At 34.9% G+C, this 17,789-nt stretch overlaps 1 protein-coding gene across 1 annotated transcript; it reads right to left on the bottom strand.

The window, feature by feature from the left end:
• Nucleotides 1–10,146: 10,146 nt before the first annotated feature.
• LOC149145871 (ethylene-responsive transcription factor 4-like) lies at nt 10,147–10,662 on the bottom strand. The gene has a single exon (XM_089452591.1). It carries the CDS (start codon nt 10,660–10,662, stop codon nt 10,147–10,149), a length of 516 nt encoding a protein of 171 aa, XP_089308717.1.
• Nucleotides 10,663–17,789: the final 7,127 nt, after the last annotated feature.

Genomic DNA, 17,789 nt, shown 5'->3' with positions numbered 1-17,789 from the left:
CCAGAACATGCCTAGGACAACCAATGCAAATTATATCTGCATTATTTATCAATTCTTGCTTAGCAGAAACACTTGTGATAGCTATCAAATTGCCAATTTGTCTATCTTCAACTAAACCCCTCTAACAATACTGAGTTTGCCCAAGAAAGAGCAACTGGAATGAAATAACAAGTTGAATATCATCGAAAATCTATACCTCTGATGGTATATGATGGCTGAAATGTATTATAAAGATACACTTTTGCCAAAGATAGTTAAAATAATGCTAGAAAGTAGCAACCACAAGCTTAACTGACAACCTCTACCCACTCATTTCCATTCAAATCCCATGGCAGCAAGGCGTAAAGTGCCTACCAATAAAAAATTGCTTCGATGAAATAAGTTGAAAAAGACCCCATCCGAGAACATACGATACGAATACTTTCTTCCCTAGCCTGTCATAGACCAAAAAAGGCCACATATCATATACAGTAAATGTAAATGTGTCAACTGAGAGAGCCAATTACCCTATATTATAGATCAAGTCCTAACACGACTCCAAAAAAAGGCCACATATCATATACAGACCCAATTACCCAATATTATAGATCAAGTCCTAACACAACTCCAAAAAAAGGCCACATATCATATACAGTAAATGTGTCAGCTGAGAGACCCAATTACCCAGTATTACAGATGAAGTCCTAACACAACTCTATTGTTCTACGAGCTGGGTAGAATGGGAATGGTCACTACACCAAACCCCTTTTTCTTGAGTACAATATATCCATTATAGTAAGTTTTAGATTAAATTTAAAACATGTTAATTAAATTTTAATATGAAATTTTGATGGTTATGAAGATGAAGCATTAATAATATGATTCCTTTCTAAAAAATTGTTTATAATTTTGTTAATATCAAAATGAAAAATTAATATAATAAATTGAATTAAACTGTTTTATTATTATTATTTTAATTTAATGTTTCGTTATGCATACTAAATATTTTTTCGTATAAAGCTAAATTTTAAATGTTTACTCATTTACAAATACTACAACACATACCCCTTTTTCGGATTGATGTTTATGAGTAGTAGGCCAAAACTTGCCAAATGCTTCAATTTATTTTCCAAAATTTCAAAGATGCCTATTTGAAAACCCTTGATATATTAGTGTTTGATCTGAACAGGTTTCGAACATACTGGTTGTTGGGTTATAGAGACTTTTGTAAATTGCTACCAAGCAAGGAAGAAGTCAAAAGCGGATTGGTATTAAAACCATGGCCGCAGGTCAAGGACTTGTGTTCTTGTCCCCAAATAAGACACTTCAATTGACATATGAGGGTGAGTTTTATGAGGTACTCATAGCAAAAGCCCAGCTCTCCGCCATAGCAAAAAAAGGGGGCATACCCTCATCTACAGATACTATAAAGCAAATGTAGCCACATTTTGAATATTGCTATAGGGGCTTAGAGAATACTATATTGCAGGCTGTAAAGACTCCACATTCAAAACAAAATGGAAAGATAAGATGAGAAAAATATTGGATCATAAAGCAATAGAGAGTATAGTGGAAGCATGGGATCCTTATAGTTATTGTTGGTCCTCCTTAAGCCTTGCTAGGATTGGTGGCTTAGGTAAGAAGAGTGATTTTCTAGGTATCATTTTCATTTTTTTGCTCCTATGGGGCTTCTTAGATTCAGAATTTGAAGGGACCCAACATGGGAAAAGTGTTGTTTGGTGGCTTGGGCGTGTAACACATGAACTGGTACCTAGCCCCAGACAACTCGAGAGTGTACAAATTTTGAAGGACAAAGGATAAAAAGGAGTTACTATTAGAATTTAAAATACCCTCTTAACAAACTCTACCTGGGATTTCTTGAAAGTTTTAATTTACCAGGCTCTGCATTTCATCAAAAGATAAGAGCCTTAGTGTAAAAGATGGATTGAAACTGAAAAGTAATGAACTGTTATCATTTTTTTCCATTCTACCAGAGTCACAAAACATGTATGTACTAGTTCACTCTAAATGATGCATGATTTATTGCAGAGATGGTAAAAAACTCAATGCTAATTTCTTTTGATCTCACCGAAAATTTGCATTTTAAAATCTTCTAAATCTATTAAAATAGTAACAATAGTACAAAATTATATCCTATTTTCCAGTGATCAGGAACTTTACGGCCCTAAAAGATTTATTATGAGTAAAATATTATATTTTCATTGTCTTCTAATAGTTTTGTGTGAACGAAATCCAAATTTATTTACGGCCCTAAAAGCTTTATTATGAGTAAAAGATTCTGATTTCGTTGTCTTCTAATAGTTTTGTGTGAACGAAATCCAAATTTCTTGCACCATTCTGACTTGAAGTAAATGCGCAGGTGGTATATGGTAGGTAGACAGATTAAACCTGCAATTGTTTTGGAGAAATCTGTAGAGCTTGTCAATCAGTAATCCTTGAAAAAGACCAGTGCTCTTATTAGTCTTCAATGTGATTTTTCCTAGAACATACACAACCCTTGTATTCTTTTCCAATTCAAGCTACTGCAATTTCTCATCTACAGAGTAGTTACTTTCTGCCAATGTATTTCTGCTTGCATAACTTCTGTCATGTGAGGAGGAATGAGTTCCTCTGAGCTTGAGATAGTCTTTTATGCTTTCAACAACCTGGTTGATAAATTCAGATCCTTCAATGTTTGGGGCATCTTTGTAACCATATTGGGCTACGCATTTATATACACCCTTTGGCTCTAGTTTTCCAACTATAAATCTCTCCGAAAAAAGCATTGTCTTGACTGGAATCATTCTTACGATGACAATGACAAGAACTTCATGCAGAGACCCCACATTCTTTTCATAATGTTCAATAATCGGTGGTAAGCCAGAAATAAGGTCACTGCAGAAGAAACAAGTTCCTGGTACATGTGAATTCACTCGGGTAACCAATCCATTCAAAACTTCTATGTTGAGTTTTCTTCGTGCTAAATTTTTATACTTTTTCTACCTTCCATATTTCCAAGAGAACATTATGGTCAGAAAATTAGGAAGGGACACCAACCTCCCTGTGGAAACTTATTCAATACAGATGATAGATAAACGCCTTCAAAGATAGCAAAAAAATAGAATGAAGGCTAGTATAAGCAAAACATGTATGTTCAAAACCACAAGCATGACCAAGGTTACTATGCACATTGTAATGAACATAACCCCAACAACTGCAACCCCTGCACCACCAAATACCTAAAATTATCCTTGGAAACTCAAAAGAATCCATAAAAACTACCAAATTCTTTTGTCAGATATAAATTTGGATATTCTTACCATGTGCATTACCAATTTGTGTTCCATCCTAGAATCCTATGATAATTGCAATGTAGATAACCATGAGAACATATTTAACTTCAGGTGAATAGATTTGACCCTCGTATCCTTGGAAACTCAAAAGAATCCATAAAAACTACCAAATTCTTTTGTCAGATATAAATTTGGATATTCTTACCATGTGCATTACCAATTTGTGTTCCATCCTAGAATCCTATGATAATTGCAATGTAGATAACCATGAGAACATAGTTAACTTCAGGTGAATAGATTTGACCCTCGTAATTTTGGGAGGTTTGCACAATCTTCACTCGAGGGAAGCAGCGAAGAGCCATGGACTATTTTATGAGTCACAACTATCACATGTAAATAAACAGATGATTATAATTCAATCGTCTAACAAAATATTGAATGGTGTACAGTGAAGACAGGTAGACAGCAGGGGTGTTCGTCTAAGAGGGAAACGCCTTACGGCGTAAAAATGTCACGTGATGCCATTAATAGTAAATGACATCCACCCATATTTTAAAATCATTGTGATGGCAAGCCACCGAGAGGTTGATCTGGTCGTCAGAATCTTTCCCTGCTTTCCAAGTTATTTCCGGCTTCATCGTGCTGTAAGGAGCCACTATGTTGATTCTCTGCCAAAAAATTTCATCCGTTTAATACACATTTGCCTACTCAATCATCTAAACTTACACTGAAAATAATTACCAGTGAATGATTTAAATATTGGAATTGCTATTCAATCTTTTGAATATACATAAAAAAAGATTAGATGATCTAGAGTTTCTTTACCTCTCCTTTAGCTTTTGGAGGAAGCGTTGCACAGATAATTTTGGCACAATTTGCAGGCATGCCCGCGAAAAAAGTTAAAAACAATGTTAAGAACCCAATTTTCAACCTTGAAAATCTTTTTATAATTTTTCACATTCTGTCGAATAGTATAAACCACATTTGTCAATATAAAATATTTTAGGATCTGCGTCTTGCCTATGGGAAGTCTTTCAGGCTGATCTTCATTGTCAGTGTTCGATGCAGGCTTGGAAAGCAGCGGTTTCAATATCTGTTGGATTTTGTTGATATTAATCTGACATGTTCTTTTCTTGCTCGAGCTCATAGAGTCGGCAAGCCTAATAATGGCTTCTGCCTGCCACGGAAATGACGAAATAAGCCTGCGAATAAATTAAAGAATGCCAAGAGAACTAAAGATGCAAACATTTCGCCAAAAAAATATACGAAATTTGTTGCTCAGATCAAAATAATACATTCTCAGCCCGCACATTGTAAACATTCACCATTCCATTATAAAAAATAACAAATTGACCTGTGGACTGCTGCTCGGGGGATTTTGCAAGAACTGATCTGTTGCAAATAGTGCTATAAACATGAAGTTGGCTGCTTTTTTTTTAGATGAAAAAAGCGATATATTTATTTTGTATGGAAATTACATATGTTTCAAAGTCTGCATCTCATAAGAGCATATCAAAATTATATATCCAAGCTAATCTGCAAACATGCATAAAAATCAACCTTATAACCAGACCAGGATACATTAAAGATTTTCTATGCTAATTCTAGGTTGTTTGTTGTATCTAGATAAATCATCATAGCATATTCTAGCATATGTTAGGCATACATCTGTATTTTTTCACAAACATGAAGAGCAAGATGTAATGCAGAGTAGTTAATCTGCAATAAAAAAAGAGTATGTCTAGGTGTAGTTATCCTGGTGAAGGCATAATCTCGGTCTCCAACCAAGTCTCATCCATCTTAATCTCTATGTGGAGTCCATCGAGATATTCCATGATGCCTTTTTGGAGAGGCAATCCGCTTCTACATTGAAGTCCTTGCTGTATGGTGGAGTATTGGAGAGGGTTCTAGAGAGTAGAAATCTATTGTAGCCAACACTAAAGAGAGGATTTGTTGATGTTGGCATTCCCACAGACATAATCAGTGATGACCTTTGAGTCCCCATAAATGTGGATAAATGTGGATAGTAGGAATATTCGGATAATGTATGAACTAGAGGAGTCCCCATAATACCATGGCCTCAGCCTTCGTGTTGGAGCCCTTTCCTGCCCCCTAGTGTACCAGATATGTTAACTCTGGCAAATGTCGGATAATGAATCCACATCCACAACTGCTACACTATGATGCTCCATCAAAAAAGCTCATAGGGAAGTAGATCTGTGGCCAGATTTGGGGTTTTTGCGCAGTTTATTAGATGTACCAGCATGTATTTTAGCTGAGATTGTGCTTTGAATTTTTTCCATCACCACTGCTCAGCTTTCATGATACTCATTGAAAATAATATTGTTCCTCCACCTCCATATCTCCTAAAGAACAATGGGTGGAATGAAGCCCCTAGTGCCATGCTACGAACTCCACCATTCAAGACACTCTGGAATATCAGACAACAGTGGGAGCTGTAACCCAAATGAGACATCCAAGGTATTCCAAATTTTTGTAACCCTGGGGTAGCTTATGAACAGATGCAAATTGTCCACTTCCGCTTTTCTACATAAAACGCAAAACCCAGGTCCAGACTAGCACCTTTTTTGTAGATTTTCCCAAGTCAAGTTTTTGTTCCTCCAAACTAACCAGAGAAAAAGAGATTTTTTGGTAGGAATATGGGAGCTCCAGAATGTAGAAAACCAACATACCTCAGCCTGGTTGGTTTCTAAACAACATAGTCGATTGTATGTATCTGCCACCATTATATTGTCAACCTTCATCTTGCCGCGCCATATGATCGAGTCTCTAGTCGAGTCTCTATGGATGCTATACCATTGGAGTTGCAGACAAATCGAATTCCAATCCGCAGTTGCCTATCCATGCAGACCCAGTGCTGCAGAGGGCTTCCAGATGGGGCAATTATGTTGCCAAGTCGAGATGACTTGATTCCGTAAGTAAATGCCCACTACATTTAGACCGAAAACGAGAGGGTCCGAGAGAGCATGGATATCCTCTAGTCCCCAGATATAGTCCATTCCAAGAGCGATGTCATGACCCATGCCTTGTCTCCATGAAAGCATAGGGAAAAATAGGTGATATATCTTCATGAAACTGCGCCACACCGCTGAACCGAAGTTGCAGCCGATTTGTCCCCTGCACAACCAAACCTAAAAATCTACGTCTTTCAGATATTTATGTTTGATAATTTGATTCTAGATGCCATCACCGAAGATCCCGCGCCATCTCAAAGCCATTGAAGTCATCGGTATGTTTCCTTGCACTTGAAATTATGAATAATGTATTTCTACACTAGAGGTATTTATATACATGAATAAGGTACTTTTACATAATTTTATAGTTGAGATGATGTATTGTGCATACACCCACCAACAATAATGAATTGTCACTCATCATTTGTTAAAGGCACAAAAACAAAACACCTTAAATTTTCAATTAGTTAATTTTATAATTTATTTTTTAAGTAATTTTAAATCAAAATTAAATTCCTTAATCAATCATGGCCTTCTGCTAATAAAAACAAAAATCAACATATTTCACCAATATAAATTGAATACAAAATTTTATTATTATTATTTTTATTTTTTATTATAAAAAATTATTTCATAAAAATTAATAATATAAAAATATTATATTAAAACAATTACCAAAAATATCTAAATTAAATATTAAAAATAAAATCTTATAAATATAAAAATTACCAATCCTATAAAAGAAAATATAACCAAAAAAAAATATAAAATTACCAATCCTACCCTAATTATAATAGAAGCTTATAAATATTGAATTGTTTGTTCATATCAACTCAAAAATAAACCAAAGTGAAATTTAAAGTAAACACTTACTAATATAATATATTCTTCACTTTACTAGATAAAATAACCGTAATAACAAGGAAAACAATATTTGTAGGGGAAGGATTTTGTGTATAAATATCCTATCAACATCGTTATTGCAACAAGAATATAAGAATACAATTTACAAGTATAAAACATTTTTAATTATTATTTTTTAAAATATAAATATCGTGTTTCTCATTAATATTCAACAATGTGAAAAAGGAAAATGGGATAACAATTAGTCATTACTTTTAAATAATGTAACTGCCTATGCTAATTTGTTGGTCATCTTTTTGTGCTTTTTTAATTTTACCTTTATGGATTAAAATCATGAAAACCGGAAATAAATGTATTTTCAAATATATTTAATTTAATATTTACTGTAGTATATTATTAGTTTAGAATTATTATAGATTTATTTTAATTATAGATGGAAAGAAGTCAAATTTTTGAAGTACAAATTTCTTAAATTACATTTTTGAATGTATAAATAGATTCTAATTTCTTAAAAATTTCATGTCTTGATAATTTATTGATAATTTATTTAGGCACTTAGCTTGTGTACAATACACAATCTTTCAATATACATAAATTTTTTTAATCATATATAATATATATAGTTGAAATTTTATTATTTAGATAAGAGAGGAATAACCTTTTTATAGAGTTTATTTAACCCAATGTTTTGTACTTCGATGTGACTCCATCCTCAGGGGATTTACTTAAAATGAGCATTGGAATATTTTATTTATGGACTATATTGTCCACATTAAAATGTTTTTCTTCTTATTAACATATTTTTAATTAAACATAAATATTATGTCACTCTCAGTATTAAAATGTATTATTTATAACTTATTTTCATTTTTTTATTATTACTAATATTTTAAAATGTATTATTTATGAATTATTTTAATTTTTTTATTATTACTAATATTTTTTAAATATTACATATTAATTCCGTATTAAAAAATAAATGAATTACACATATCCCTCTTATTATTTGTATTATGGAATAATTGATTTTTTTTTTTTACTATAAATGACTCTGTTTAAAGATTGACATATTTTATTATAATAAACTTTAAAATATTTTTTGGTTTTAGTTTATATATATATATATATATATATATATAAAGAGGTGATATTGAAATAAATGAGCCCACAAATTATGTTCATATAGATATTGAAGCATGCTATTTATGGTTGAAAGTGAAAATGCTTTTTTTTTTTACCACTTCTTCTTCATATGCATTGTAATGTCAACAATACAGTGAGAATAGAATCATTGATGTTCCATATTGTTTTTAATAAAAACTAATCAAAGATATACATTCATTTCTTTTTATTATAGTCAACATTTTCTTTTTATTTAAATATATATATTTTTTAAAGATACATGTTAAATAATATTTCATTTTTATTTTAAAAAGGCAAACATCAATACTAGGTTAATAGGAAGCAATATTTTTTATTTTTCGATTAAGACTAATTCTATTAAGCAGAAGAATATTGTACAAGAGGATACATTCCAGAGATGCAGGATACCGGCAACCGGAAATGATAGGACTATCAACCTCGGTTCCGGGGAAGGAGATAAGCAAGCAAGGAGCTACAACTAGTCACTGAAAGCTTAAAGAAGCATTGAATGCTACCCTGAAAGGGTAGAGGCTTCAACACGAAGCTTTTTCCCTTTCCTTTTTTTAACTTCAACCCAACCATTTTGGGGTGGATGAGCGATTACAACTTGAAGATTTGGGTTCTCCATAGGGGAGCCCTCCTTTTCTGAATCCGAGGAGGAGGACAAATGGACACGTTTCTGAGCAATGGCTGAATCAGAGGAAGGCGCTAGGCCATCGGTGGAAGGGGCCACAAAATGAGGGGCCTGATTCAATTCTTCATCGCTATCTTCATCTTCAGAGCTGGAGGAATCAGAATCCACGACTGGAGGAGGAGAGCAGGGAGCCCATCATTTGGACTTGGGCTTGGAGACGTTGGCCTTGTTCTTTTTTGCCGGGCGAGATGGGCAAGTATTCTGCAGATGCCCAGATTGGTGGCAATGGCGGCACCGAAAAGCAGTATTCTCGTAATCTAGTGTCTGGGTCCAGACAAAGTCATTTATCTTGAGATTGATTTGTTCTGGAAGACCTTTGCTCAGGTCTAACTCCACACATATTCTTGCATATGAGTAGAGACCTTTGGATTCCCGCCAAAAATCTCCACTGATGAAGCTGCCCAAGGTGTCTCCTATAGCTCTGAAGACACGAGTACTCCATAGGTGGGTAGGTAAGTTTGGAAGCCGAATCCATACCGGTGTCTTGGTAATGACTGCAGTAGCTGGATCAAAATCTGGGAACCAGGGAGTCAAGAATAGCCCTGCAGTTCCCATGAACCAAGGGCCTTCTGCTAAGGCCTTTTCATAGTGCTTATTGTTATCAAATAGAACAATGAAATAACCTTTCGAACAAAAATAGATCTTACAATGATGTGTCTAGTTTGCATGGATCCATGCATAGAGATCCTGAGATCGCGGCCACAATCCATTAAATCTGCAAATGATGGCTCTTTCTGCAAATTCTTGAAGATGGGAAGCCAGATCTTCATGTATGAGTTCAACAGAGGGAACTTCTTCAATTTTGTCAACCAAGAAGGCCTTAGATTTAAGGGCTTCCGGGGGTTTGGGGTTCTCAGAGTGAACTGCATCCTTATATGAGAAAGGCCGAGTAGAGGAAGATTGTCCCGCTGCACCTCCTCTCAAACGAAGGGTCACCACCACCGAGCTGTTCCTGGAAATGCTGTAAGCAGAGAGGGGAAGAGGGTTTTCAAGTTGTTTACCTTGAAAGAGAAGTCGCAGAAGGCTAGATGGGATCCCCATTCTGCGCTCTAGATTCAGTTTGAGTTCCTGCACCAGATCTGAAGGGCGAACCCATTGCATGATGGTTCTGCCTGAAGGCTGAGAAATTTGGATCTGAAAGGAGTCAGATAAGGGCCTTGACCCCATGCAGATCTCTGGATCTGGCTAGAGCGCGGGCTTATCTGCCTTCTGGATGACCAGATCTGAAGTTGAGACTGCGTTTCGTAGAGCAAGTGATTGACTCAGATCCATACAAAGACCATGCGGATGTTGCATTTTCCTGCTCTCTCTTGCTTGATTCCAAGGTCGGCACGGAAGGAAACAAAGCCAGAGCCGTGGCCTTGAGATCTTGAGGCCCCTGCTGCTGAGGGTGCAGCGTTCGAATCCACCGGGGGTTGCGCGTCCGAGCGAGCGCAGCAGAGGCACTGTCGTCGGTGGCGAGAGCGAAATAGGTCTTCACTTTTACGCCGCGCAAGACCCTGGCGGCATCATCGTATGCACGGGCTGCCTCCTCGGCTGTGTCGAATGTGCCGGGCCACACTCGAAATTTCCTCCATGGATCTCTGATCTCCACTGCGAGTCTCCCCCAGGGCCGCTTTCTTACGCCCCTGAGATGGGTTTCTTTGAGGGCCCGGGATTCGTTCTCGTGATCTCCGTTCCCTCCACTCGCTCTCCGCTCGGTCTCCACAGCCATCGTTCTCCCAAAAGAGTTTTGAAAACTCCAACACTCAATAACTAAAAAAATGTTAGTGGATACGATTTCTAATAGGAAGCAATATTACACATCCCTTCATACTTAATAGATTGTAAAATAAACCTTTTGGCTCAAAAATATAACATTAATAAATAATCATTTTTCCAAAAAAATCATATTTATTGTAACTATAACTATTACCTAACCAACTTTATTTCATAAATTATCAAAATCAATAAAATGAGACGATAGGAGTTATTAACAAAGTTAGAAAAAACCTTAGAATTATCAATCCACTTCAAATTATATCAAACAAGTGATATAGCACGAATGCCATGGTCAGTGATTGATTTGATAGGATGGAATAATCCATTGATAAGAGTTTAATGATGTGGATTTGGATTTAATTTTAAGAAAACATAAAAATTGTAACCTCAAATGATATAAACATGTGATAGAGCATTGTCACCATGGTCAATGTTTGATTGAATATGATAAAAAAATACATTTTTCATACAAAAGTTTACTATAAGCAGCGTACATCTTGTTTTCACCATGATTGAAGAATACATTCATGAACAATACATTATATTAATAATAATAAGAGTTTATTATGATTACTCTAGATTTGGATTTAGTCTTCACTACTCATGATATTAATATTTAATTATAAAAATTTTGTTTTTAAGTTAAATGATTTCATATAAATATAATATAATTTTGTATTATTAATTCCTATTAAGCTAGGGATTATATTTTCATTGGGACATCAATATTTTAATATATATTTTTTAAATAATTTCAATAGAATTATATATATATGTATCGGGCGTTAATCAATGTCTAATTTTTTCTCTTATAAATTATTTGGAAATGAAATTATATTTATAAAAAAAATATGGGAAATAATTTATTATTATAAATTTAGATAAATAACATTAAAATATTATTGAATTTTTTTTATTAAATTATTTAAAACAAATTGATTTTTGGAATGTCGTCTAGACCAAATGTTATCTTCGTGATTTTAACTATTTAAAAATGATTTTAATGAATTTAATGTGCTTAATTATGATTTTTCAAATCAATAATTAAACGTGCACTCTCTTAAAACTCACACCACTTAACTAAAAACACTCACAATAAAATCAATAATAATAAAAATATTTTTAAAATATATACAACACTTTTTTTTCTTTCTAAAAATATACTCAAATATAAATATTATATACAACGTAATATATCGTGACATACACATTTAATATATCATCTACATGCTAATATAAGTAGAGAAAAAGTCAATTAAAATTTTAAAAATGTTATCGGGTACAACTACGTACTAAAATTCAATCGAGGCAAAATATTACGTACATAAAATCAAATATAATTTCATATTATTCTCAATAGTATCAATAGCTACTTAAAACATCAGATATAGTGAATGCTGCCATAAAATTTATGCTGTATCATCATGAAATTCAAGAATCTTATTATTTATTCGTGGAAAAGTTTTATCGTTAAGTGAAAACTATAAATATATAGGGAATTATCATCATATTATTATTATTATTTTAATAAAAATCTATAAATTTTTATAATTTTATAAAATTTAACTAAATTTGTGAAATATATCCTAAATAAAAAATTTCCACATTGATGTTGATACTATTTTCCATGTGGCAGAAAGCCACGATTTCAAAATTGTCATAGAAAAAATCAATTATAAAAATAACAATAAACAAATTTAAATTACTATTTGGTATTTTTAATAAATGATTAATGGCAATTGATTATTGTTGGTGGGTGTGTACATCATATGACTCATATATTTTTCATTTTGGACATGTTAATGGTATGGGTGCAAATTTTCTATTTTTTATAATTTATTTTCTTCAATCATACTATTATGAAAATTAGACACATTTTGATCATATTTTATACATAATATATGTTGATTTTTAAAACTAAAACAAGGTTTCTACATTGAAAGCAAGTTTCTTATTACTATTGACATAGTTAAGAACCTAAGAGATTTTATGTAAATCATAATAGACAAATTCATGTCATAAAAGTCATTCAATTTCATGTCAAGATTTGTCAAAAATATGTTGATCCGTGTCAATATATTGCTTTCATCAAAATTCATGTTAAAAAAAAATATTCATACGCTCCTCATTTTTTCAATATTATTATTATTATATATTATATATCATATTTTATGGTGATCTTGCACAATACAATTGGATAAACCAAACTTAGAAGTTCACTTAGATATAACATTCCTTGCATCTAGATTATATTTACATAAACATGAAGGACATGAACATCAAATGCGACTACTTGAACCTATTACATTAAATTCTTCTTTATATAATTTTGATCTTCCATTCTAATGTTCATCTTATGATTCCCATTATGATTCCATAAGCATAATTCTTGTAAATCAATTACCTCTAGGTAATCATTGGCATCTACAATAGAATAATTGTTGCCCACATCAAATATGGTTGGATCTTTTACATACATGGGATTTCAATAATCTCTTCTATTTTCATTGGCACATTAGTAATTTATTTTTTGACCATGAGATGCAATGACTTCTCCAAAGCCACTAATTATACAATACTATAGTTGAAGCTTTTCGTGGCCAGGGTTGAATTCAACATCTTGCATTCAATATCCATTTTCAAGCAAACCCACTTGTCCATTGTGTTATCATTTATTCATTTAAACTCATTACCATGTTATGGTATTTAAGGACTCTCTTCCAATTGTGTTTCTAACAGGTGTTTTATACACAAAGAAGTAAGTTCATAATGTACTTTTTTTTATTCATATCTATATGTTGCTATTCATCATAGGTGTTGCACATGCACTTAAGTACCCTCATAGCATTTCATTTTCCACACGTTTGAACTATTTTTAAACATGTGTGCAACCACTTATTGATTCAATGGTGTATGTGAATGAGATAACTTCAGTTCCCTTCATTCATTCCTCATCACAGCTAACATGGTTATAAAATTATCTTAAACTAGTTTCCCTGGACTCTTAATAATCTATTAACACTTTCACAAAATTTACATTTTTGGTTGGAGTTTGACAGAGAACTTGGGATGTGTTTCTTGGAGATAAATTTAACTTGGGATAGACCCAACTTTACAAGAAAACCAAATTAAAATGTAACCAATGAACTGTAGGAATTTACAGGGTAAGTTCCTCAGAAAGAACACCAAAAGGACACCGCTCACAACCAGATCTCAAATCAATACACCAGTATTTTTGACGTGGTTAAAACCCTCAAAGTGCAAGGAGGGAAACAATCCACGGCCTGTCCCAACGTGGGTACTACAGGCAATTTATTAATCAAAGAATGAAAATTTACATAAGCTTCTCTCATGCACGGATTACCCGAACAATGACCCTCCATGCGCTTTAAATAGAACTCATGGACCAATCGGGTGTCAAGCCACGGATCAAGTGTCGGTAATACCGAGGTGAGAGTGAACCGTCGGATCACTACATATCGTGACCGTCGGATTGTAAGTTACAAAATGTACAACGGTAAAGAAACACACTTTACCTAACTCTAACCTAACTCTATACTAGACCAAGTTGAACTTAACTATATCCTATGTGTCGGAATATCCTAACATCCCCCCTTAAGAACAACTTGGGATAGGATTGAAGGATTTACAAATATGACACAATAGGAGAAGGAAGGAGGCACTAGAGCCTATCCCCCCTTAGTGACAACTTCCTGAACTCCAAGCATATATCGAAGTTTAGTGAACTTCGCCTCTGTGAGAGCCTTTGTGAAGATGTCTGCAACCTGATCATCTGTTGGACAATATTGCACTTCAAGAACATGGTCATGAATGAGCTTTCTGATGAAGTGCATGTGTAGTTCAATGTGTTTGCTGCGCTGATGCTGGACTGGATCTTTGCATAGCTGAATGGCACTTTGATTATCACACCAAAGTGTGGTTGGATGCTGCTGCTCAAAGCCAAACTCTGATAGGATCTGACGAAGCCACAAGGCTTCCTTACTAGCTTCCACGGCACCACGATACTCTGCTTCTGCTGACGAAAGAGAAATGGCAGCCTATTTCTTACAAGCCCATGTAATAGGTCCTGAACCAAGAGTGAAGACATAACCGGCAGTAGACTTCCGATCATCATGGTCACCAGCCCAATCAGAATCAGTGAAACCAACTAACAGAGGAGCTGCTTTGGCACTGTAATGAATCCCAAACTGTATTGTACCTCGAACATAACGAAGTATTCTTTTAGCTGCTTTCCAATGACTTTCACGGGGGTTTTGCATAAAACGAGCAACAAGGCCAACAGCAAAGGAAAGATCAGGACGAGTATGGGTTAAATACAAGAGTTTTCCGACAAGTTGACGGTATAAGGTAGCATCAACTTCAGGAGAAGTACAAGAGACTGAAAGTTTGACTCCAGACTGAAAGGGAGAAGGGGCTGGCTTACAGTCTTCCATGTGAAAATGACGAAGAATATCACAAGCATACTTGGACTGGGAAAGGAAAATACCCTCCTGGGATTGCAAGACTTGAAGACCGAGAAAATAGTGTAAGTGTCCTAAGTCTGTCATTTCAAATTTCTTTTTAAGGCTGGACTTCACATGGTTTATAAGGTTGGGATCACTACCAGTAAGAATAAGATCATCAACATAAAGAACAAGGATGATAAGAGAGTTGCCCACTTTCTTGGTGTAGACAGTATTGTCAGAATGACACCTAGAAAAGCCAGATTCTAAAAGAAAGCTATCCATTTTGGCATACCAAGCCCGAGGAGCTTGCTTGAGGCCATAAAGGGATTTCTTAAGTCGACAAACAAGGCTGGAGTCTGTTTGTATGAAGCCAATGGGTTGTTCCATATAGATTTCTTCCTGCAAGTCCCCATGCAAGAAGGCAGATTTAACATCCATCTGATGGACTTCCCATTTTAAAGAGGCAGCAAGGGAAAGAACAAGGCGGATAGAGTTCATTTTGGCAACAGGGGAGAAGGTTTCAGTGTAGTCAATGCCTTCAACCTGTGAAAAGCCCTTAGCAACGAGACGAGCTTTATGTTTATCAACTTTCCCATCTGGTCCATACTTGGTTCTGTAAACCCATTTACATCTAACAAGTTTGCGTCCCTTTGGTAGAGGAACAAGATCCCATGTATCATTTGTCATCAATGAATGATATTCTTCATTCATAGCTGCTTCCCAATGTGGATGGCCTGAAGCTTCTGCAAAAGTGTCAGGATCATGATTTACTGGAGCTTGAGCCAGTAAAGAAGAGGCTCTTTCAAACTGAGAACGTGTACGTCGCTGATCTGTAGGATCACCGGCAAGATCACCTGCTGCATCCCGAGTAGCACGGACCCATCTTGGAAGTTGAGGATCCTGAGAAGGTGGGGGAGGATTATCATCCTCGCTTTCATCATCTGAAGAAGAAATGTTTTCAAAAGTAGAAGAGATAGGAAGAGGTGGCACATCCGCCGGACTAGGCTCGCAGGCCGATTTATTTTCATCAAACTTTACATCTCTTCTAATGATAACATTTTTGGACTTAAATGGAATAAGTCTATAACCTTTTACATCTTCAGAATATCCAACAAAAGTACATTTCTCACTCTTAGGTTCTAAAGCTTTATGCTTTTCATCTGGAATATGGGCCCATGCTTCACTTCCAAACACACGAAAGTGACTTACATCTGGTTTAATGGAACTCCAAGCTTCTTCTGGAGTGATATTCTCTAGAACCTTAGTAGGAGTGCGATTGATTATATAATTTGCACAATTAATTGCTTCGGCCCAAAAACTAAGACTGAGTCCTTTAGATTGCAGCATACAATTAGCCATTTCCTTTAAGGTGCGATTTTTCCTTTCAGCTACACCATTTTGTTGTGGAGTGTATGGAACAGTATGTTGCATTTGAATTCCATTTTCGGTGCAAAAGTTGATGAATGTGTTTTTAACATATTCTCCACCATTATCAGTTCTTAGCTTAAGAATTTGATGTCCAGATTGTTTTTCAACAAAGGCTTTGAAGGCCAAAAAGGTGTTAAATACTTCGCTCTTGAGTTTTAAGAAGTATACCCAAGTGCGTCTGGAGAAATCATCAATGAAAGTTAAGAAGTACTTGCAGCCAGAGAATGAAGCAACAGGGAAGAGGACCACATAAATCACTGTGCACAAGCTGTAAAGGGGCTGAGGCGTGCCAAGAGGCACGTTTGTCAAAACTGTCCCGATGATGTTTTCCGAGTACACATCCGGAACAAACACCATCTCTGCAAGATACCATAGGAAGACCTGTCACCATATTTTCTTTACATAGATGCTGAAGGGAGCGATAGTTTAAGTGACCAAATCGCTCATGCCAAAGTTTGCTCACTTCATCATTATGAGCAACAAATACTGAGGGAAGATTTGATGACCCAAAGTTGTGAAACTTATACAACCTTTTGGAATCATCAGCAAGACCAGTAGCTAGAATCTGTTTAGGATCTTTTAGATCCTTGATTACAACATCATGAGGTGAAAATTCAACAATTTTACCTTCACCTGAATGAGTTATCTGATAGACAGATAGAAGGTTGCAGGATAAGGTTGGAACACATAATACATCATTAAACTGACCATTGTCTAGATGAACAGTTCCAGTCCCTACAACATTAAGAGATCTATCATCACCAACATATATATTTTTGGTGTTACAATCATTTAAAGAAGAAAACATGGCTTGGTTTTTGGCCATGTGACAAGAGGCTCCAGAATCAATGAGCCACTCATGAGAATGAGAAGAAGATACATTTAATGCATAACCAGACTGAGATGATTGACCATGACATGCAGAAAGTGCCATTCCGGAAGTTGAAGTTGAAGTAGGCTCCACATGGATGTTATGTTTCTTCATTGCGGCTTCCAAGGCTTCCATCTTCTTAAAGCATTTAGATTCTAAGTGGCCATCTCGATTACAAAAGTTACAATGTCTATCAGTCTTCTTCCATTTGTTTTTATTGGTCTTATCATTTTGCTGAAATGATCTTTCATTTTGAGGCTGAGATGGTTTAGGACCATTTTTTTGAGGATATGACTTCTTAGGATTCTTTGAATT

Source organism: Pinus tabuliformis, chromosome X (genome assembly GCF_031772625.1).
Source record: "Pinus tabuliformis cultivar Carrire ecotype Pingquan chromosome X, CPIR1, whole genome shotgun sequence".
Classification (NCBI taxonomy): Eukaryota; Viridiplantae; Streptophyta; class Pinopsida; order Pinales; family Pinaceae; genus Pinus; species Pinus tabuliformis.
This window is presented reverse-complemented; position numbering and strand designations above follow the sequence as displayed.

Excerpts from the sequence above, each read along its gene's own strand:
- LOC149145871 (XM_089452591.1), bottom strand. The coding sequence starts at position 10,662 with ATGGCTGTGGAGACCGAGCGGAGAGCGAGTGGAGGGAACGGAGATCAC.